The sequence below is a fragment of the Pyrus communis genome, chromosome 11, assembly GCF_041283825.1.
Source record: "Pyrus communis isolate YQ-2024b chromosome 11, ASM4128382v1, whole genome shotgun sequence".
Lineage (NCBI taxonomy): Eukaryota > Viridiplantae > Streptophyta > Magnoliopsida > Rosales > Rosaceae > Pyrus > Pyrus communis.
In genome coordinates, this window is record NC_142575.1 from 10,997,678 (window position 1) to 11,020,771 (window position 23,094).

The window sequence follows — 23,094 nt, forward strand, 5'->3', positions numbered from 1 at the left end:
TGTTTGGTATTTAAGATATCAATTTTGGGCTATATGAGTGGGAGTAGACGTCTTGGTTTACTCTTGAGCTTAGATACATTGCTATGAACATGATTTGGACATTGTGATTTGTAAGTTAAATCTATATTTTGTGTTATAGAGGCAATTATAAATTCATTGTTTTGGTTTATGTAAGCTGGTTGTGTCTATATACTAGTGTGTTGATGAATAACTTATGTGATCACATTTATATTGAATTTGAGATGATTATTCATTATTATGAATCATACTCAAGTGGGAGAATGTTAGAGTATGAGTATGATTCATACGGTTTGGTAATAATCCTTGTTGTCTCAGATTGCTATAAAGAAGTCTTAATATGTTTATGAGAGTTAATTCGACTTTGGTTTGGATTGAAACTCTGTGTTGATAAGCTTAAGAATAGAACTTGTACAAGGATTTGGTCTTGTATTCCTTGTAGGATTATTATAGGGTAATCCAGATTTTGTAAGTTCTTTCTTGTGCTAATATCATTTGGTAGATTGTCTCCTATACTGATTTTAATAGGAGAATCAGTTGGGGGCATTTGATACATACATACATACATATATATATATATATATGAACATTAGTCACTGCTCTTGCAATATCTTTGCTTATCTTGTTCCAAAGACCTATCATTTGGAGAGCAATTGTTTTTTGCTAAAGAGGTAATAGTTCCAAAGCTGCAATGGCTTCTTCTTCTGCATCGAATTCTGCAGGTATGTTTTCTTCTTGTCCTTGCACTGCAACATTGTTCTTGTGCTTCGTGATTTAATAGCATATCTATGATCTATGGTCCGTGTTAAGTATCTGTCTTACATTTTTGTCTTGTAAAAAAAAACCAACAAGCTCGTAGGAAAAAAACACTCGTGTGAAGAGTAATATACACTGCAATGGTCTTTAATTTGTATTTATGACTAGTGGATTATGTTTTAATGAGGACCAATTGTTCATAATCTGTACCTATAAAAAGAAGGGAATACATGGAAATGATCCTTGGCCTATGTTGCCACATCACTTTCACATCATTTTCTTATGTTCTTCAATGGGTAAGATAAGTGTTTGCTTACATGATTTAAACAATTATTAATTACCAAAATAAGTAGAAATAATTTTTTTTTTTTTTTTTGCCAAAGTAGAAATAAATATAACCATATAGGAAATTAAGATAAGTTCTTACTCAAATTGACAAAAAAAAAATGAAAAATAAAAAAATGGATATTTGGATAGGAATTTGGCATGAGTAATTATGGAGAGTGACTCATTGCAGGTGGTTCAGGCTATTGGCAATCGCGTCCAGGGGTCTTCACTGATTGATCTTCTAGTGGAAGATATCCATGCTCTTTTGTGGGTTTTTGTGGACTCGCAGGTATGTTATTTGTGTTGTACTGCTAATGTTGTGGCACATAGTATGGCCAAGTTGGCTGTTTCCTTTTCTAGTGATTTTTGTTGGTTTAAGGAGCCTCCAGATGTGATTGTGGAGGCCCTCTTCCAAGAAGTTTGATTTATCATTCTCTGAATAAAATGCTATTGATTCTTTTCCAAAAAAAAAAACAGAAACCATAGAAATCTTTGATTTTGCATTGGAAGACAATAACATTGGATTAACATGATAAGCATGAACCTTAATTAATGGCTCACACAAAATAACTCGCTCGCTTTACTCGACCTAATTTGCCTACTATAATACAATTCCCACATCCCCATTTGTCACATTTCCATCAGTTAATGGGGGCTCTTGGCACTTCACCCTCTCATAAATCCGCCACTCGATGCCAAATCAACCCAAACCCCATCTTTAATTTCTCTCTTCTTAAACCTCTATCAGAATTGCTAGTGTCTTTGCTCGAAGTTGGTTAAAAGCATTCACTTTCTGCGATCGAGGTCCTCAATACGATACTCCCATTCTCCAGCATCGTTTGTATCGAGCTTGGGGTACCACAGCCATGGCCAAAATGAGTAGTTCTAGGAGCAGCGGCAGCAGCAATGGAGGTGGACCGTGTGAATTTGCATTGCAGGTGGTGAAAGGAAGATGGTTCACGGTTTTTGCATCTTTTCTGATCATGGCAGGAGCTGGTGCCACCTATCTCTTTGGTGTATATTCCAAAGACATCAAGTCCACTCTTGGATATGACCAAACTACCCTCAACATGCTAGGCTTCTTCAAGGACCTTGGTGCGAATGTTGGTGTTCTCTCAGGGCTAATTGGTGAGGTAACCCCTACCTGGTTTGTCCTTCTACTAGGATCAGGCCTGAATTTTGTTGGGTATTTCATGATTTACCTTGCTGTCACTGAAAAAATTGCAAAACCTAAAGTTTGGCAGATGTGCCTTTACATTTGCGTTGGAGCCAATTCTCAAAATTTTGTAAACACGGGAGCTCTTGTCACTTGTGTAAAAAATTTTCCAGAAAGTAGAGGTGTAATGCTTGGTCTGTTAAAAGGTTTTACTGGGCTCAGTGGAGCTATTTTTACCCAACTTTACCTTGCCATATACCCTAATGACTCAAAATCATTGATTCTTTTAATTGGGTGGCTGCCTGCTGCACTATCAGTAGTTTTTGTTTACACCATTAGGCCAATGCAAGTGGTTAGGCAAAAAAATGAGATAAGGGTTTTTTACCATTTCCTCTACATCTCAATCTCCCTTGCATTGTTCATCATGGCTATGAGTTTGATTCAAAGGAAGGTTGCTTTCTCCCAAGCTGCCTATGCTGGAACTGCTACCGTTGTTTGCCTGTTTATGTTTATCCCTCTCGGGGTTGCCATTCGAGAAGAGCTAGTCCTCTGGAACCTCAAGAAAAAAACAGTTGATCCACCGACTGAGATCGCTGTTGAAAAGCCGAGCGAAATCCAAGAAGCTAAGGATGATTTGGATCCGGCGTCAAGTTCCTCAGCCGTGCAAGATCAAAACAAAAAGAGCACATCTTGTTGCGGCGACATATGCAACAAACCAACAAGAGGTGAAGATTATACAATTTTACAGGCACTTTTAAGTACGGACATGATTATTTTGTTCATTGCAACATTTTGTGGACTTGGATCAAGTTTGACAGCAATTGACAATTTAGGGCAGATTGGTGAGGCATTAGGATATCCAACCAAAACAATCAGCACATTTGTTTCTTTGGTGAGCATTTGGAACTATTTTGGTAGGGTTTTCTCTGGCTTTGTCTCAGAAACCCTAATGGGGAAGTGGAAAGTCCCTAGAACACTCATGATGACCATCATGCTTGTTCTATCATCCATTTCCTACCTCTCCATCGCCTTCCCGTTCCGGGGTTCGGTCTACGTGGCATCGGTGGTAATCGGAGTCTCTTTCGGCGCTCAACTGACATTGCTTTTCACAATCATTTCCGAGCTCTTTGGCCTGAAATACTACGCTACATTGTTCAATTGTGGGCAGCTTGCAAGTCCCCTTGGGTCCTATATTCTCAATGTGAAGGTGACCGGGATGCTCTATGATAGAGAGGCACTGAAGCAGCTAGCAAAGAAAGGGCTGACGAGGGCATCGGTGAAGGAGCTTACTTGCCTTGGAAGTCAATGCTATAGGCTGTCTTTCTCTGTTCTGGCTGGTATCACATTCTTTGGTGCTCTTGTTTCACTGATTCTGGTGGTAAGGACTAGAGACTTCTACAAAGGTGATATTTATAAGAAGTATAGAGAGCCTGCATAGATATCTGTTTGGTTTAATTCTCACCGGGTCAAAAACTTGAAATCTAACAGCATCTGGGAGGGCACTCTCTATATTATTATTTTTATGATTATATTTTATTTTCAGTAGATTTCAGCTAAATTAGCTAGATAGAAAGTCTTTTTATTATCTAACCCTTTTTGAAGTGGCTGGTCCAAACCATGCTCCGTATCTTTAACTAGTCATGAATTTCTATTGTGGCTTATTTTTGGTTGAAGAATTGCTTGTGATTTCGAGGTTAATGATCCCAAATATTAATTTCGTCCTGAATGGAGTGGCTATATTAGTGACAGTGTTATTCTTAATCTATGAAGCACGGATATAGAGTAGGAGGGGGATTTGGGAGTATGAAAACTCAAAGAATCTCAATTTAGGAACGTGATTTATTCGCAATGCTTAGCTAAAAACAAAGGAAATAAAACTTGTTAGAAAATATTGAAAATTGCATATGAAGTCACCCTATCTAATATCCACTCTTTCTCTCCACGTTTAGGGAGCTCAAAATCATTTCTCCAAAGAGGGATTTTCCTTCAACATGCTCTAATGTATCATGATCAAATATTCGACATAAATAAATAAAAATCTTATGCTATAATACGAGAGGGTTAGTACTGTAAATTGCCTTGAAATAGTTCAAGCTTGCATCGAGTTCAGCTTGTGTTTGACTTGTTGAAGCTCCAAGTCAAGTCTAGTTTGGTTCAATTAGAAAACAAGCCAAGCTTGAACATTAGTATGTTCAACTCGTAAAGCTCATGAGTAGCTTGAATTTTATTTAGAGGGAATTAATGACTCTACTAGTATCTTCCATTGGGTTTCATCCATACAAAAAATTATAAAAATAAAAGAAGTTTATATTTTACATCTTAAATCAATGTGTTTCTAGAAAACTAGATTTTAATCCTTAAATAAGATGAAGTTTAGAAAAATGTCTTATACAAGATTAAAAATTGATTTTAGTCCCTAGACTCTTATTAATGTCAGTATATGTATTTAATGTCTCTTTCTTTATTTATGATTTTATGGTGTTCATAAATAAAATTTTAAGATTATATTATAAATTTTAATTCTCATTATGGTAAGTATCTTATATAAGAAAATATTTTCATAGAGATTTTTCGGTATAAATTTTAATTCTCATTATGGTAAGTATCTTATATAAGAAAATATTTTCATAGAGATTTTTCGGTACACTTATATTTTTACATATGTCTTATGCGTCACTAATACATTGTAATATATTTAGGTACGAACATTTCGGTATACTAGTTTAGTATAATATATTTAGGTATGGACATTTCGGTACACTAGTTTAGTATAATATATTTAGGTACGGACATTTCGGTATACTAATTTAGTATCGTATATTTAGGTACGGAATTTTTGGTACACTTATGTCTTTGCATACTTTCTTATGTGCCACTAATTCACTACAATGTATTTAGGTACTACAATATATATAGGTATGGACATTTCGGTATACTAATTTAGTAAAATATATTATGATACGGACGTTTAGGTATACTAATTAGAAGAAGTTAAATAAAATTAATGAATTAAAATGTGTATAATAATAAATTTAAAATTTAATGTAAAGACATTAAATAAGATATCTATTAAATATTAAAACAATACGAATTTGAATTAAGTACACATTAAAGGATTAAAATCAATATTCAATCTAACACCAGGTTTTTATTAAATTTTAATCTTCTTCAAGGATTAAAGTTCAAAAACCCCTAAATTTTGTATGTTGCATTGCTTAGGGCGGAACTAATAACTTGTATAAGCACTTTCCCATCAGCTCAAGCTTCTTTTCGTAGTCAACACAGGGAAGAGGAAAGCTAAATTCAGTCACACATTAACACGGAAAGGCGGAACTAATATCTTGTTTTTAATCTTTGTCATCCTTGTTCTGTTCTTAATGTCAACTTGCTATAAACAAATGGCGTAGCCAGCTAACCCTATTGGTTAACTGAAAGAAGGGACCTGACCAAATGCATAGTAGAGATCAGCAAAGCATTTGTGGGTGTCGTTATGAGCTTTAAGAAGATGCTGCTACTTTAAGCAGTTGCATTTTGTCTTTCAGGAATTACAAATGGTTCAAGGGACCTGTCTATTGATAACTTCCGGTCCACTACCTTTCCCATTTTAAAACCCTCTGGAGTTCCCTCAGAAGGGTTGGAGCTGGAAATAAAGAGGAAATAAAGAGTCGCGGATGCGCTACTAAAGGCGGCGGTGAAGTTGTTTTGGCAATCCCAGTTGTTCGAAGTCTGACCGTGAGTTTTTGAGACTTATAAGGCGTTGGCCAAGAGGATTAGAGGGGTGACATTCTCAACGAGAGTGTCTGTAGTCTGTACAGTTGGAAAATACTATGGTGCATGCAGCTCGGGAAGTCTTTAATCCCTTCCTTCCAGACGTTCACAAATTTACCGACCATAAAGATGGCCAGCAAGCTGGAGAGTATATCCTCAATCTAGATAGTATTATAATTTTACGAGGTGGGATATATTTGATGAACTAATTTGGAAGTACATTTGGAGTTTTATCATGTCGACGTGCCAGTAACACTCTCTTACAGAAAACAATGACTTTATGGCAGGTCATCTGGTTATGGAATTTCACTAGTTGCAGAAGCGACCTCCGGATGATATATCTCTGCGGATACAACTATTTCTTATGCACAAGGCGGACAAATAGATGAACTTGACTATGAGAAGAAATAGCTGATGCCTCGGGAGGATGTTGGTACGAAAATTGCTTCTGTTCTGCTTGAGGAGATTGAGCAGCGTGGAGTGGTAGATTCAAACCACCGGGTTCGTTATCTATTGAATTCTCATACTTTCTCATTTTTAGTTTATTTTTTAAGCTCATAAGGAAACAAATGGAGATATATGCACTAGAACAGAAAAAGGACTAGCTGAAATGAAAAGTTGTCCTGGATGAATTATTTGGTGAAATTTTAGGAGGAGAACACCGCTGAGTTCGTTTCTGATTTTACCTAGTTTTTCGCAGGTGCTATATATACTTTTTTTTTCCATTTCAGTAATGGATCCCATTTGTCAGATAAAGATAACAACAAGAAGGATTTGTTATACGATAAAATCATTTAGGACTTTTGTTATTGGCTATCTAATTTCTGTTTAGCTTCTGATAGTTGGTTTGCAGCTATTTGGTTTTGCAGGGCTGCTTGTGCTTGTTTCTTCTCTGTGCATTATGTCCACAAGATGTTTCAAAAGTTCGGGTCAGAAAGCTCTCTCTTTATAGGATAGAAACACTCAGAAACATCAACGATTTTCTTGGTGTTAAATTTGTGATTACGCCATGCACATCAACAAGTGCTGTGATCCTCAAGTGTATGGCTGCGGGTTGAACAACCTATGTAGAAAGATCTCGTGAAAGTCACAACTGATATATGATTTTTGTATATCAAGCGGCATTTTTCTTTTATGATAAAGTGTTGTCACAAGGCCTCCCATGCATCAGTTGTGGAAGAATGCAACTTCATGTCTTTGTACGTCATTTGCTCTTTAGTTCGGACACAATTACAAAAACTTCAGTTATGAAGTTCGAAGTTTTGCAACTTTTGACACTTTAGTTCAGATTTTGTTGAACATGAACTGGATATAGGAAGTGTGATAACACTTAACTACACATGGTTTTTCGGTGCCTACTTAGAGGTTAATGGTGAGATCTGTATTGATTTTTTGATTTTGGAAATGTTTGGACTTATGAGTGGAATTTGTCCTAAACTACCTAGTCTAAACATAATTTGGCCTAAAAAGTTAGGCAAGCTACTTTATCATCTTATCACAATACATCATACGATAAAAGAAAGATACAAAACCACAAAAACGAAAAATATAGGCCGAATAAGTTGACAGAAAAAAAGGTCCAAGTCCAAATAAACCAAAAACGCCACTTTCCCGAGTACATTCTTTCTTTTGATCGGTAGCAGAGTTGAGAATTTTGTGAAGTAAACTTCGCTAACGCTTTGCAAAGCATAAAAACATTAGGGTTGTGAAGATATTTCCTAGAAATTCAATATAATTTATCATTATGTATAATCATCAAGTTCGTAATTTCTCTGTAGGCTCCTCATCCAAATTACCAGTGTCTGTTTTGGCAGTCATAAACCAACCAAAAAAGAGTATCTACTGTCTATATTTCTTGTATATGTCACCTTTGTAGAACGCTCGTGTCCTATACACCAAAATTAGGGACACAAGAGCACCAAGGAATGTAACAGCAGCTAAAATTGTGAAAGACAACTGATAACAGTGATTCCCAATGCATGTCAAGTCCTTCACTTGTGACCTCGTCAACCCTCTCTTTGCTAGCTCTTTCCTTGCCTCTTTATCATAGAGCGCCCCAGTGAGCTTCACATTTAGAAGATAGGAGCCAAGGGGACTTGCTATTTGCCCACAATTGAACAACGTTGCAAAGTGCTTAAGACCAAAGAGCTCAGAAATAATTGCGAAAAGCAATGGCAACTGAGCGCCAAAAGCAAACCCTATGATCACTGATGCCACATAAACTGAACCAGGGCCAGGGAAGGCAATGAGGAGGAGGCCAACACATGAAAGAACAAGAGCACCTGTCATCACTAACGGTCTCGGAATTCTATACCTGATCAGTAGGCTTTCCGAGATAAACCCGGAAAAGACCCTCCCAAAGTAATTCCATATGCTTGTCAATGAGACAAAAGCTCGAACTGTTTTTGTTGGATAACCTAAAGACTCACCAATTTGTCCCAAGTTGTCTACCGCTGTCAAGCTTGATCCAAGTCCACATAATGTTGCAATGAATAATATGAGCATGTCTACACTCAGTAGTGCTTGTAAAATGGTGTAGTCTTCTCCTCTTGGTGGTTTGTTGCATATGTCCGAGAAACAACCTGGCTCAGGTCTCTCTAATTCTTTGTCTTTCGATTCTTCCTTTTTAAACTCAGTTTCTCCTGGTTTCTCAACTTTGACCTCAGTTGGAGGATCAACAGGTTGTTTCAGCTGATTCCAAATGACTAGTTCTTCACGAATGGCAATGCCAAGAGGGAGAAAGAGCAAAAAAATTGCTCCGGTTGCGGTTGCTGCATAGGCAGCATGGGAGAAATTTATCGTTTTCTGAAGTAGACTCATAACCATGAGAAATAAGGCAAGGACAACTGAGATGTAGAGGAAATGGTAAAAGACTTGGAGCTCATTGGGTTGCCTAACAACTTTCATTGGTCGAATGCTGTATACAAAAATTATTGATACTGCAGCAGGGAGCCACCCGATAAGCAGAATCAAGGATTTTGAATCGTTTCCATAGACTGCCAAGTAAATTTGTGTCAGGATAGCTCCACTGAGTCCAGTAAAACCCTTTAACAGACCGAGCATAACACCTCTGCTCTCCGGGAAATTCTTGACACAAGTGACAAGAGCTCCTGTATTTGCAAAGTTTTGAGAGTTGGCTCCAATGCAGATGTAAACGCACATCTGCCAAACTTTAGGCTTGGGAATTCTCTGGGTGACAGCCAGCCAAATCATAAAGTATCCGGCAAAGTTCATGACTGCGCCGACTATGAGCACGAACCAAACTGGGGTTACTTCGCCGATTAGGCCAGAGAGGACACCGACATTTGCACCAAGATCTTTGGAGAAGCCTAACATGTTGATTTCTGTTTGGTCATAGCCAAGAGTGGCCTTGATCTCTTTGGAATAGGTACCATACAGATAAGTGGCACCGGCTCCGGCCATGATAAGGAACGAGGCGAACACGCTGAACCATCTTCCATTAAGAATATGCCACGAAAACTGGCCAATTTCACTGCATCCCATGCTGCCATTACTACTCATTTTACTGGCTCGGAATTATGAATGTTTTTTTTTTTTTTTTTCGTTTTTTTTTCCTTATGGTTTTGTTAGGAATGCATTAAAGTGCAACAAAAGTGAAAAGGTAAGATGGATTAGAGTTGAAATTGGGGTTCATATAAAGGAAGAGATTTCACAGAAGGATTGAACTGACAGAGAAGTGGAGCCACAAGATGGCTAGAAGTAAGCCTAAAGAGGAGGTTGGGTGAGTTTGTTTTTAGCCGTTGTTTTGTGAAGTGCTATTTTTTTAACAGACTAATGGAGTAAATTTCTTCAATGCCAGTCAAATTGTAAAAACCCAAAAAGAAAAAAATAGACTGGCTGTAAAAATAGACATTGGTCAAACGTCTCAACCTTGACACAACTCCCTAGATAATGGGAACTCGACACGTGTCCATCACAAAGTTGCTATTAACTTCCTGTGTGTTTGTTTAGTTAGGAACTAAACCATAGTAGAGATGGATTAGTATTGAAGAAGGAAAGTTTTCCTTTTAGAACATTTTTAAAAGGTTATTGAGATAAGGAAACTTATCCTATAAAAATGTTTATTGAATCATAATAACAAAATCATCTAACTGTGACATTTAATATCTTACTGATGTACTTGAGTCTTAACTGATAAGAAATGCTAAGAGGATTCTTTCAAATTAAGACTCTTCATGGATTCTTTGTCGCATCATGTTTTTTGGCATAATGTTTTATAACGTAGGCAAAGAAATTGACGTTAAACTATGAGGTAACAGAGAGTCACATTTTTTAGAGTCTCATTAGCATTTTTCCATAACCAAACAGCCTTTCATCCACTCATAAATGTCTCCACTTGGTTGGAAGCGATCTCAATTTTGATTCACATAAATTGCAAATACGATTTATATTTGTGATAAGTTTGATTATATTTGTAGCTAGCCCCAATATGCCTAAGCTTTGTTGTGGGTACAATATCCTCTTTGTAAAATCTCCTATCATTTGTCATAAGAAAAAAAAAATTAGTTATTATTATTAAGGGAGGGGAAATAGTTCGAAATTATTACAATGATTTAGAAGAGGGGGAGCTTGAAGTTGGGTTAGTTGGGAGTGTAGGCAATTGGGTAGAGGGCAACGGCGGCAATGTGGCCTTGGGGAGTGTTGGCACAGAGGGCAATGGAGGTAACGTGGGCAGTGTTGGCTTTGGCAGAGACGAAATTGTAGTTTTGGACATATGGCAGTTTCTTTGCAGTGTTGGTACTGAGGGCAATGGAGGCAATGTGGGCAGTGTTGTCAAGGCCTGTGGTGGAGCTCCCGGCGTGACCAAAAGGTTTCGAGCGGCGTGGCTCAAATGGGTGCTTGAGAGTGACAACACCATGGGCAAAGACAAAATGAAGAAAAGCTTGGGAAATGCCATGATTGAGTAGAGGGTAATAAATTTCTTTGAACTGTTTTTGGTTTATGGAGAGCAGATAGTCTGTTGAGAATGTGAGGACTTGGAATTTTGGACATATGACAGTTTGTTGAGTTTTGTTTGTAGGAAGCATGAAAAGCCGTTGGTTCACCTCCCTAACTAAACTGGTTCATCTAATTCAATACCTAATTGATCTAAGATATGCTGATAGGTTATTGACCTTGGTGCATTTTTGCTCACCACTTTCAAATAATGGTAATGTTCGTCATTTTACTTATTACCATTGGATGAGTTTAAATTTAAGGATTTGTGTATATCCACTACACAGATCTCGAGATTTAAACTCATCTAATGATACTAAATAGGGTGGTGAGTATCACCATCACTTAAAGGTGGTGACAAAAATATTCCCAACTTGACCTAACGAAAGACCAACCAAAGTATGAAGATGGGACCCACATCAACTTATATTTGAAACGTACTTGTAATTATATGGATACGTTGATCTTGAGAATTACAATGATGATGCTCAAGATCAAGCCTAGAAGAAAGCCATGGAGGATGAAATCTCAATGTTTGGAAACCATGACACCTGAGAATTGGTTAACAGACCAAGAAACAAGCCCATTATTGGTGTAAAATGGATTTTTAAAACTATGTTGAATATGAAATTAGGTTCCTAAGAGATTTCACTCACAAGTCTGGGGTGGATTTTAATTAAATCAAAGGATACACTCAGAAGCCAAAGGATACGATTTGGCATTTTTCATTTTTAAATTTCTTTTAGTGAAGTGAGGTGATGTTCCTAGTATACCCTTACATTTAAAGGATAATAGATGGCGTTAGTGAAAACAACCAATGCTACAACACATTGTTAAATTTGAGTATTAAAAAAACTAATATGAGAGTTCATAGATTGATATTAAACTAGGTATAAAGTTCAAAGATCACTGCTACAATTAAACAAAAAATATAATTATTGAAAGATTTTTTGACAAACTGGAGTGAAAGGAATCGGGTTTATTGCTGCTAATGTAGAATCATTGAACTTATAAGGTGACATGTTCATGTAAACTTCTTTTTCAATACAAATTATATTTTTACTTTGACTTACACTAAGAGAAGAGGGAATGTTTAAATTTATGACACAATTAATTGAAGAGGAAAGTTCTAAATACCAAAGAATAACGCTAAGGGGACTCTTTCAGAAGTATGATTTTTTATAAACTTTCTGTTATCTCACAATTTAATGTTAATATTCATATCAATATTATAAAACATTGTTTAAAAAATTTATGAAGAACTTTACGTTTGAAAGAGTGTTTTTTTCAAAACAATTCACCACCCGCGGCATGTATACAGTTCTAATCAACTCATCTGCAGTTCTTTTGGGGATTTAATTTTCAATTTTCTTAAGCGACATTTGTGGGCCGGGCAGATTACCCGCCAAGCCCCAAACAGCAAATAGGAAGCCTGGGTTAAGGCAGTATTAGCCGCGCCCTTTTAAAAGCAGCCACAAAATTTGGCGCTTTTCAATTTCTGAAATTTCAGAACCAAAAAAGAAGACGAAGAAAGGACTTGCTAGAGAGGGAGAGAGATGGTGGACATGGAGGATAACTTCCTTGATTTCGATTTAGAAGACCCACTTCTCACTCGCCCTGCAGTTACCAAGAGAAGGTTGGCTTTTTGGGTTTCTAGGGTTTACCTTTTTCTCAGTTGTACTTCAATTGGGTTTTTTTTTTTTTATTCCGTAATTTTTCACTATATTTTTCTGTGACTTCCTTTTCTCTTTGATCAAGTTGTTTTTTTTAGCGTCAAGATTTTTATTTTTTATTTTTAGAGGCCTTGAAGTTGATTGAACATGATTTCTGTTCATATTTATCATAAATTCTTGAATTATGTCACAGAAATGGAAACCAAATAAGACTTGAACATGATCGGTTTCCATTTTACGTTCGGTTAGCGCTTACTGAACATGTAGTGTGTATGCATTAACACAGAATTGCCACTGTAGGATTTAGTGTATGATTTTTTGCAGTAATTAATGAGAATGGTAGATTCCCCTTTTTGTGTTATATCTCTCTTTGGTTGTAATTTAGGAGGAAGACTATTGGGTTGGATGACCTTTTGACTGACTTCTACAAGGAAGAAGACAAGCTTGTTGAAAAGGAAGCTAAGCTTGCAAAGGCACGAAGGAACAATGATTCAGATGAAGAAGATAATGACAAAGAGGCTGTGCTCTTTGACATTGTCGATAAGTGTGACAGCGAGGCATGTTAACTCTCCTGTTCTGGTCTTTTCTGGTGTTATTTGTGTACTGCTGTTTCCTCTTCAAAACTTGAAATATAAACTTGGTGATGCAGATGAGAGAAATAAGTGTTAAGGAGGAGAGCTTTGTGTGGGGCATATGCACTTTTGGAGATCAGGTTCGTTATTATTGTATAAGAAAACTTTCGTTGAGTGAAAAAGGAGTCAAAAGGAGTGTACATAAACAGAGCAGACAGACAAGCTGTCCATTGCGTATAAGAACTGGCTATAGGCAAGAAGACACTTTGTCCTCTGTTTTTGGCATTTGTTTTGTTACAGAGACCAGGTTTCCAATTGATAGATACAATCTCTAGATTGTGTCACCTGACGATTGGTTATTGTTATGTAGATTGTGATAGGTGTTGGTCTTTAAATAGCAGTACTTTCTTAGTTTTTGTTTTACTTTATGGTTGCAGAAGACCCCACCTTCTCTATCTTTTCCCGAGCTTAAAACTTGCAGGGTCTTGCAGTCATTCATGGATGATGAGCTCAATTCTTTGATTGATATCTCTACAGAAAATGGTTAGTTATATTGCTTGGCTTATATTAGTTATCACTGGTCATTCATTATTGGCATGCATTTTGGCATCAAGTTATGTATCCTGTTGTGCATATTTTGGCCCTTTCGCAAAATATATATATATATTCAGTTATTGATATTGTGCAGGAGACACTTTCCTTGAACGATTATTAGTAAATGGCTGGCTATCAAAATTGATTTTCGCCAGTGGTCATCTAGAAAAATCAATAGCCACATGGACCTTTTATCTGAGTGAGCCTTTTTGTCACCCCTAGCATGTCCTATTAAAACTCATGGAATTTCTTGTGATGTGTTTACCTTTTCTCTTTCAGTGTTATATTCGTCAAAAGAAAATTTGAGGGCATCTGCATGTGACTTCTGGTGTGCTATCCTCTCGTTTGAAAATGAGGTTGAACTTGATCTTCATTTTTTCATTGGACAAAAGTTTGATTGGGTGATATGTAAAGGAGTTAATTCTGGTATTAATTCTTAACCAGGTTGATTTACTGCCAGTCAAAATTGATTGGTTTCCTAGCTATTCTGAATTAAAAATAGCTCTTGAAAACTACGGATTTTTATTCAACTTTTCATCTAACACGGATTCTGCTCCTTCCAGTAAGTTTCTACCTTCACACCAGTTTTATGCATATTTTGGGTTGGAAATTTCTCTCTTTTTTTCTCGAATAGGAGAAATATATATATATATATATATATATATATATATATATATATATATATTGTTTCTACCATCGGTGATACTTGATAGAATATGCTTTATATGTGTAAGTGCAGTAATGTCAATTACACTCGTTACTTTCATGTTGATGCATTTTAGAAGGATTTTCTGGGTTGTAATGATCTTGAGCTGATTCCCCATGCTTATGGGCTCCATATTCAGTTGGCATACCCACCAATAATAAAACAAAATCTAGTGGTTCAATGATGCTTTTCAGGATTTTTTTCTTTTTGCTTTTTTATTGGTATGAACAGAATAGTAGTAATTTTTAGATCTTTCATATACCAATTTCTTTCCTGTTTTTTTTATTTTATTTATATTTCTTGTTATTTGATATACGAAATATCATGTAAAAATTATAAAGTTTTGCATGCTTTTTGTTATTTGTCTTCTCATAATACTTTTATTTTGCCTTCTAGATTCTGCTCGTAGAGGTCCAGCTCCAAATATTAGAGCTTGGCTTAAATTTGTGACTGCTTCTTGTCAAAAGAGGTAAATAACAACTGGAAGTACTAGTTCATTAAAAAAATGGAAGCACTAGTTTGACAACACATGAGACTGCCATTTGCTTGTTTCCTTTGTGGATCAATTAGTTGATGTTTGTTAACTGATTCTGTCATTGCCTCATTGGTATAGGCTGATTTTTAGGCATTTAGCCTAAACTAGAGCTACTAGCCTAAATTATGGTCTAGTTATTAGACCTCATTGATAGAACAACAATGATCTTTCATTTGGACGTGTAATAATATAATGTTCTTTCTTTCTCTTTAGCTTCATGGGGAGTGTTGTTGATATAAGTTAATGCTTGTTAATTGTGCATTTAGCTTAATAGATGATTAGTTGGTTGTTGATTGTCCTACATTATTGTGTAGGCTGTTCACTTCAACTATTGAATATTTTATCGGTATTTCATATCTCGAATCCTATATAGATCAGTGTACTATATTCTTTGAATGTGTGATACAATGATCTTCCTTTCTAAATATTTCTTTCAATGGGTACTACCTAACAACATAAGTGATACCTAATGATGCAAATACTTACTTAAAATTTGGAAACATGTTTGGTTTCGTATTGTTTTCATTGGTCTGTTGTGGTGCTTATTTTATTTGCAGGAACAAAATGGCTATATACTTGACCTCAGAAGCTGAAGAGTTAATTGAAGTCATTATTTGTCTATTTTCTGATCGCCAACTTCAAGGTCTGTCCGTGCTTTTGCATGAGTGCATGCAGTCAGCTATCAGTTACTTCACTGAAAAAGAGTGGGAATCTAGCTGTGAAAAGATAGCAAATTCTCTTGCTTGCAGGTTATTGACTTAACTGGTTGTTTGATTTGAACTGTTGGATTGGATTTTACTTTCAAATTGGGATGGTCATGATCACTCTCTCTTCGCTGAGAATAATTCGTGATCAATTAATTTATTTGAATTTTGTGCACCTTTTGTCAGCGATTTTGTATTATTTTTTACAGCTACATTCAGTTTCATATATTGTAAGGGAAAAATTAGTTATGGAGATCCATATATATTTGTGACTATATTGAAATTATGCCTAAATAGTGTCGTTGCCTTTTTCTGTTTACTTTTGTTCAATTCCTCTCCCTTATTATTGCTGATCTATGATAAGCAGAGTTCCTAAAGACGTGACCTGCCTAAGAATTGTGGAATGCATTTCGGGAGTCGATACTCGTAGTAAGCTGTTTAGAAGTGCAATTGCCCATCAAATGCTTCTTAGCTGTTATGATCATAAGGTACTGAACAAGAATACAGGTCTTTTTAATACAGCACAATTATTCTTTCATTCTACATTTTATCAAACAATTGTTCCAGCAAAATAAGTTAGGCTTCTATGGGAAAGAAAGAAGCATGCTCTCTGCAAAAAAGGACTTGAATTTTAACATCATATGCTGGTAGTAACCGGATTGTATAATCACTATTTAACATCCCATTGGTAATTATATATTTTTTTTCATTCACTTAAACATGCTAGGACCATAAATGACAAGTTTCTTTGGAGCCCATGCATGAGGGCACAATTAAAATCAGTTGCATATGGTTTAAGCTTTTGAATAAGAGTGTAAGTTTTTTAAAATGTTTGCGTTTGACACCATCTATAAGTTGTTCTCGCATGAGCATGAGAGTTGTGAAACTAAAGCAATACATCCAATGCGCGTGAGATGACGATGCATAATATCTTATGATTGTTTTCTGATGTTCATTGAGAGAATAGTCTAACTTATTCTATAAATTCTTGTTCTTTTCAACTTCAAAAGACATTATTGTTAGTTTTAAGTGATTGTATCTAGAGCCCTTTTCCCCTCTAATTTCTTAAATCTGATTTGACATTGTTGCTTGACGCTTCACCTAAGGCCCCTAATGATGAAGAGATCCTAAAATTGCTTATCCCAGTCAATGTGAAGGACAAAAAATGTGATTTTTCCAAGATGTACATACACTTGGTATTAGCCGAGAATTGGCTTTTGTCCAGTCAACTAGTAGAAGACAAGCCTGTCTTGAAAGCAATGTGGCGCCTCTACTTACGAAACTGTTCTTGCCTGATAGCCAGTACAGATTTGAGGTCTTTTGCATCGAAGGTATGGCAATTCGACCAGACTGAATCAAACTTAACTGTTTTCTCCTTACACCTTGGTGAGTGCATGTTAAAAGTATACTGCATTGCAGGTCCGTAACAAGGCTTCGTACCTTCTGCAAGGCACCATCACAGCTGATTAGATCAGCAGGTTGAAATTGTGTATAGTATCGAACTAAGGGTAGGAAAATGGTGGGAAGAAAATGCGGCGGTATATTATAGTTGGTAAATATTAATGACTGGAGCTCTTTTCAGTCAGGACTTGTATTATGTTTTGAGCACGAACCGGTAAAATCCCGAAGTAGGGCGCTGTGAATCTTATTGAGGTTTTTTCTGTAGCGATTGTTGCCAGGGAATGTTTGCTTTGTTTTCTTTGCTTACTTCCTCCTTCGTTTCGTTTATCGAATGGAGATATATCGGTATTTCAATGTATTATGTGTAAGTTATGGCCTTCTGGGTTATTTGAAGACATGCGAGTATATGTTGTAGCAAAGGCTTCTTCCCTACGTGCTTCAAGTTTACTTTTTTTGTTCTTTGAAGATTTTAAATTAAATTTGATTATATGGTGAATTTTAAATTTGAATTTGATTTTTAAGGCGACTTTTAAAAAAGGAGTTGATATCGGCAATCTAAATAGTTATCATGAATTTCGTACAGAAAGGAAAACAAATAGAAAAAGAAATAGAGGTAACCTTAACAACTAGACATGGACAGGGATTATAATTCTCTCTTTTCACAATTTTGCGCTGCAAACTTTGTTTGGCTCGTTAAGGTTGAGGACAAGGTCGTCAAAACACTTCATGTCTTATGCATAGAAGTTTATACTTATGATTCATATTATAAATTATTATCTACAGATGGTTTTTGGGAAAGATGATCGCATATTTTAGTGATCTATTGCAGAAATGATCTGTACAAAGTGCTTTATAATATAAATATTTCCGATCATAAGTACAAAGTTCCATGAATTTGGGCGCTTCACTCTTGCCCTAGCTGTTTTCACGCTTTATTTACTATTGAGGAGAAAATACGTGCTCTTGCTACTAGAAGTGTGCCCTTGAAACATACATAAGCCAATTTTTCCCCTTTCTAGGGTTTTTGATCCTCTTCACCAATCCTGAAAATAACTCTCTAATGTCTCTTGCTTCGACGGTAAATCATTTAAATTAGTTTTGGCAATAAATCCATTACTTTAATCCAAAGTAGAGGTTCAATTGGCAAATAATTATAGAGATTAATTCCGAACATAATTCTCAACCACGTTGATTGTTTTTTATATAAATTTTAGGGATTATTTCGACAAATAATTAAAAAGAAAAAAGAAAAAAAATGGTTTGGAAGTTTGGAACGTTGAGATATTCAAATTAAGGTTCGGAAGGCGAACCTCACTCCGAAGTACATACTTTGCCCATTGGCTTTGCTTTCCGTCACACCCACCCCCACCCCCACCCCCGCGCCCCTTCCTTTCTTTTCCCTCAGTCGCTCGGAATCCAACCTTTTTGTTTCACAGCGACAGGAGAAACAGGATTAGGGTTTACTCTTCATCCATTTGATTAGTTTCCCTCCTCCGATTTCAAAATCCACACCCATTTCTGCTTTTAAAATTGGGGTTTTCTTCCATTTTTTTAATTCTCTCGGAGTCACTTGCTTGTTCGTTTAAATTTCTCAATTCGAATTCTGGGTTCTCTGCCCTGGAAGTGATTTTTCTCCCAGAAATCACTGTTTTTTATGTTGAATCGCATTTCTTGAATCCCCAATTGCGAATCTTGAAGTTTAAATTAGGGTTTCAAACGCATGAGAAGTGAGAGTATGCCCAAGAGATTGTCTTTGGGTGGCATAATGAGGAAGAAGCTATCCGACATCACCAATTTGCAGGCTACGAAACCAATGATCCAGGATGAAAAGCCGCCGGAAGATTGTCTGACTGATAAGGACTGCATTGAGCAGCTCAGGAGGGTATGATCTCACTTGGGTCCTCTTCTATTCCTTACGCAAATTTTTAATTTTTTTTTTTTTTTTTTTTTTGCCAGATTGCTTAGTGGGTTTTGTTTGTGTTTGTGAATATCTGAACCAGGAAAGAATGACTTTGATCAGACTTGTCGCCGAAAGGACGTATCCTTTTCATACTCTCCAATGCTGTTTTCCTTTCTAATTTTTATTTTGTTATTGTTTTTTGGTGTAGTTACCTGTTTGGTTACTGAGATTGCACCCAAGAATGAAGTACTAGAATGATTGGGTGATTTCGCCCGGAAAGTTACAGAAATGGAGAGATTGTGTTTTCCTTTAATTGTTTTTTAACAGTAAAATGGTTGAATTAGGTGGAGCTGAGTTGCAGAAACTGCGAATTAGTCTCCAGAAATTGCAGCTACAAAATTTGAGTCTTGCACAATCGAACAGCAGGATGTTAGCGGTGCGTTTTCTTTTCACATTAACATTAGTGTCTAATTCCTTTCTGTAATTATCTAATTGTCTCTGGTATTTACTCTCTTTTGTTGATTTTGCAGGAGCTTAATTTAGGAAGAGAGAAGGTAAGTTGCAATAACCGAAGTAATACACGTCAGTCCATTGGCTCGTGAAGCCGTCACTTATCCTAATATCTGACTCGGTATTTGTCAATACCAGGTAAAAACACTACAGCATGAACTTCTATGCAAGAATGCTTTATTTAAAGCAAAGAATCTAGAAATAGAGGTTAGTCCTTATCTTGCATTGTATGTCATGCGCTGGAGCTGTTGGTGCAGAAGTGTTTTTGCTGTTACGCATTGATATATTTTTTTCTTCAATTTTGATGGATGACTAACAGCAACTTAAGCAACATAGAGGATTAGCAACTTCAATATTGTTAGCTTTATTTTTTATAATTCTTTCTCTGCTTGTTTGTTGCCACACAAATGTTTACCTTCACAATATGTTGCATTTAATTATTGTGCATATGTGTAATTTGGTATAGTTCATCGTGATGGATAGAACTAATCTCTGTATCCCGCAATTTTGTCAACTGTTCCATAGAATCCGATTTAGGAGCGATTACACTAACTTCTTCTGTTGCTCTGCATATATATTTATCATTCCACTTAGACTCCTATAAAATTCCATTTATCTCATAAAATGTTAAGCAACATGGATGACAAACAAGGACCGGTTCTACTCTAGCAAATCTTATTCTGGTGACATTCTATATTTATTCAGGCCTTGAGTTTGAAGTTTCAGTTCACCAATATTCTTGTTTGATTCTTTATATACCCCTATTACAGGGAAAAACAGAGTTTAAACGTCAAAATACTGCCTCTCAGGTATCCAAGGTAATCGTTCGGCTGTGAATTTGTATGTAGTGAGATCTCTTCACAGTGCCTTATATTTCTATCATTGAATCTCATATATTTTTCCAGATCAAGGAAGGAGAGGAGATATCTTTGCATAAAGCTGATAATGATGGCAAAACATGTAATCTCAACAAAGGCGAAGCATGTAATATCAACAAAGGCGAAGCATGTAATCTTAACAAAAGACATGCAACAAGAAGTCGATGTAAACTTTTTTACTTTGGCAATTGATATAGATGATCTAATTTTGCATAAAGATATTTCTTTCTTTTCCCCTTTGTTTTGCACCCACCGTGTAAACGTTTGCACTTATGAATCTATGATTTCTTGCAGCGGTAGGCGCTTCTACTACAGGCCAAAAGGTTGAAGACAAAGAGAAGGTTGAAAATAAAAGGTTAGTTGATGCGTGGTGTCATGGATATGGATATTCAGATATGGACACTCATTCATATTCCATGAGCCTAAATGTACTAGAGTCTACATACCGAAAGAAATATTTTCACGGTCCACTTTTGATAGATTTAATATGCACTTTGTGTTGAACAAGGGACTAAAATGGGATAACTGATAATCTTGATGCAGCACCAATATTTTCCCAGCTTTATCTCTTATGCCCAACATTTAGCTTGGTATGGACCAATAGGTGTTAGGTTTTTGGGGATTTTATCAAGCTACATAACACCAAAGATCTGTACTTGGAAAATCTTAATTAACTCACTGTTGATTGTGTTCTTCGCACAATCATTAAACGGTGTACAATGGCTCTTGCAACTCCCTCCTCTACCAGAAATTTTCTGTTTAGGAATCTTAACCACCTTTAAGACTTTGTACTGAGATGCTAGGGTAGGGATTTTCACTTGAGTCGCCTATTTTACCATGTGGATGCTCCACTGTGTAAAAATGGTGATTTTCAATGTTGCTTAAAGAAACTATCAGCCGAGTCACCTATCAGTGGACCAATGTGGGACCACTACTAATCTTGATCCGGCACCATGAACCTGTCAGGTGTTGTTTTCTTGTGAAAAACTGTGATAAGAGGCCTATATATTGAATAAAAAATGCCTTTACTCAACTATTATTGCACCATGTATCATATGTTGATAGGCGATGATTTTTTTTTCCATGGCTTGATTCTTTTAAGTGTTTCTCACCAACGTTAACGATGTTTTCCCATATCTAAGAACTGTATTTTCTGTGCCCAAGCTATTATATTTGCTTCTCCTTAATGCTTCCTTTTCTTTTGTTCAGACGGTGTTTGAGGAGGCAATCTGCTAGATTTATTTCCCAGACAGAGAACCTGTTTGAAATAGAGGATGGCAAATTACCAGTCAGTTGCACACCAGACAGTCCGATGCACAGTAGTGGTCCCACTCCATTGATTTCATCTACAAGAATAGAAGAGGGAGAAGATAATTGTGCCCCAAGGCGGTCTTCAGTTGGAAGACCGTTGCGCAAAGCAGCTGAGAAGGTTAAGTCATACAAAGAAGTTTCGTTACTAGTCAAAATGCGGAGATCGGAGTGACAGAAGGGCAGCATCTCAATATTGAGAATACCGGCGAGTTGAAAAGAGCTTGTATAATGTAGTTGAAGAAATGAAATGTAAAAGAGATGATTGTACAACTAGAACAGTTGTATCCATATCTTTCTGTAGTGACTTATCTGCTATGCTATTGTAAGCCATATTCAGAAAAAAAAAAAAAAAAAAAAAAAAACAACTTTTGATTAGCAGTTCTATTGATTTATGTGGTATAGTACTGTGCTTTGTAACGAGCTAGTACTAAAATCAAGTGCTTTCTTTTCCATAATCACTTGTATTACTGGTTTTTAAAGTGATTGCGTTTGTTTGGGCTTTTAAAGTGATTGTGTATGTTTGGTGTGCTACTATCAGAAGTAAGTGGTCCTATCATTTAAGAAAAATTTAAGCTTAAAATAAATTTTTTATTATTTATTTTTAGTTATAATTTTGGGTGTCTTTCATTGCGCATTTCTTCTGCATCTCTCTCACCCTTTTTCATCCACTATTCTTGATCTCCCATCTCCCATGTGTACTTCTCTTTTATCACTAACAAAAAATGTGAAACCAAAAAGAACTATTATCAGCACACCAAAAGTGTAATGCTACACTTCAATTTTGTAAAAACATAATACAATTTTTGCATAAGAAAGAGTGTTGAATGATATTTTGGAGTATCACTAACAGCAGTCAAATAAAAATTAAGACAAAAAAATTATCAAATGGGTCAAATGCGTTGAACAAAAACATTTTCCAAAGGTTAGTAAAAATATGGGTCAAAGAAAGTAGTCCAAATAATCGACTTGGGCCCAAAAGGAAGTGCACCCGTCGCGGTTTTAGCAACTCGCGAGATGCTTCGCTTTGCTCTGGCAGAGCTTTCAGTACGACCAAAGGTGGTGGGGTTATCTACTGAACTTAAGCATATCAATAAGGGGTAATGCTAGGGAAATTAAATTTCTAGACTAAATTTGTAAACTAAATAATATGTCACCAATAGGATTGAACACGTTAATCAATGCTTAAGTAATAAATCAATCATCAACTTCTATGTCTTTTAATTTTCAAAGTTTAGTTTAGAAATTTAATCTCTCTAGCATTACCCATCAATAAGTGGAGGAATAGAAACTTATAGCGAGTGAACCAAGAATGGTTCAACCTAAGAATCA

General features: G+C 36.2%; 4 protein-coding genes and 1 long non-coding RNA gene across 6 annotated transcripts; 4 read left to right on the plus strand and 1 right to left on the minus strand.

The window, feature by feature from the left end:
• The first annotated feature begins 1,739 nt into the window (after positions 1 to 1,739).
• LOC137741321 (protein NUCLEAR FUSION DEFECTIVE 4-like) lies at positions 1,740 to 3,980 on the plus strand. Its single transcript, XM_068481042.2, has one exon. The coding sequence runs from the start codon at positions 1,968 to 1,970 to the stop codon at positions 3,693 to 3,695; it is 1,728 nt and encodes a 575-aa protein (XP_068337143.2). The 5' UTR covers positions 1,740 to 1,967; the 3' UTR covers positions 3,696 to 3,980.
• Positions 3,981 to 5,799: 1,819 nt separating this feature from the next.
• LOC148692887 (uncharacterized) lies at positions 5,800 to 6,710 on the plus strand. The gene is made up of 2 exons (XR_015953432.1): positions 5,800 to 6,211; positions 6,313 to 6,710. It is a non-coding gene; the product is annotated as an uncharacterized LOC148692887 (long non-coding RNA).
• Positions 6,711 to 7,587: 877 nt separating this feature from the next.
• Positions 7,588 to 9,648, minus strand: LOC137741322 (protein NUCLEAR FUSION DEFECTIVE 4-like). Its single transcript, XM_068481043.2, has one exon. The coding sequence runs from the start codon at positions 9,545 to 9,547 to the stop codon at positions 7,865 to 7,867; it is 1,683 nt and encodes a 560-aa protein (XP_068337144.2). The 5' UTR covers positions 9,548 to 9,648; the 3' UTR covers positions 7,588 to 7,864.
• A 2,594-nt stretch (positions 9,649 to 12,242) lies between these two features.
• LOC137741323 (actin protein 2/3 complex subunit-like protein) lies at positions 12,243 to 17,585 on the plus strand. The gene is made up of 12 exons (XM_068481044.2): positions 12,243 to 12,617; positions 13,040 to 13,211; positions 13,304 to 13,366; positions 13,664 to 13,769; positions 13,915 to 14,019; positions 14,100 to 14,176; positions 14,265 to 14,382; positions 14,923 to 14,995; positions 15,619 to 15,810; positions 16,133 to 16,253; positions 16,872 to 17,096; positions 17,185 to 17,585. Exons 1-12 carry the CDS (start codon positions 12,538 to 12,540, stop codon positions 17,233 to 17,235), a joined length of 1,383 nt encoding a protein of 460 aa, XP_068337145.2. The 5' UTR covers positions 12,243 to 12,537; the 3' UTR covers positions 17,236 to 17,585.
• Positions 17,586 to 18,428: 843 nt separating this feature from the next.
• Positions 18,429 to 22,220, plus strand: LOC137743607 (SHUGOSHIN 2). 2 transcript variants are annotated; one of them, XM_068483533.2, is made up of 9 exons: positions 18,429 to 19,048; positions 19,167 to 19,204; positions 19,394 to 19,502; positions 19,597 to 19,620; positions 19,715 to 19,783; positions 20,347 to 20,394; positions 20,482 to 20,620; positions 20,749 to 20,809; positions 21,664 to 22,220. In XM_068483533.2, the coding sequence occupies exons 1-9, from the start codon at positions 18,887 to 18,889 to the stop codon at positions 21,935 to 21,937; spliced, it is 924 nt and encodes a 307-aa protein (XP_068339634.2). In that variant the 5' UTR covers positions 18,429 to 18,886; the 3' UTR covers positions 21,938 to 22,220. The 2 variants fall into 2 exon arrangements, with proteins under 2 accessions (XP_068339634.2, XP_088535071.1); XM_088678945.1 differs by having other exon boundaries at positions 18,908 to 19,048; positions 19,123 to 19,204.
• Positions 22,221 to 23,094: the final 874 nt, after the last annotated feature.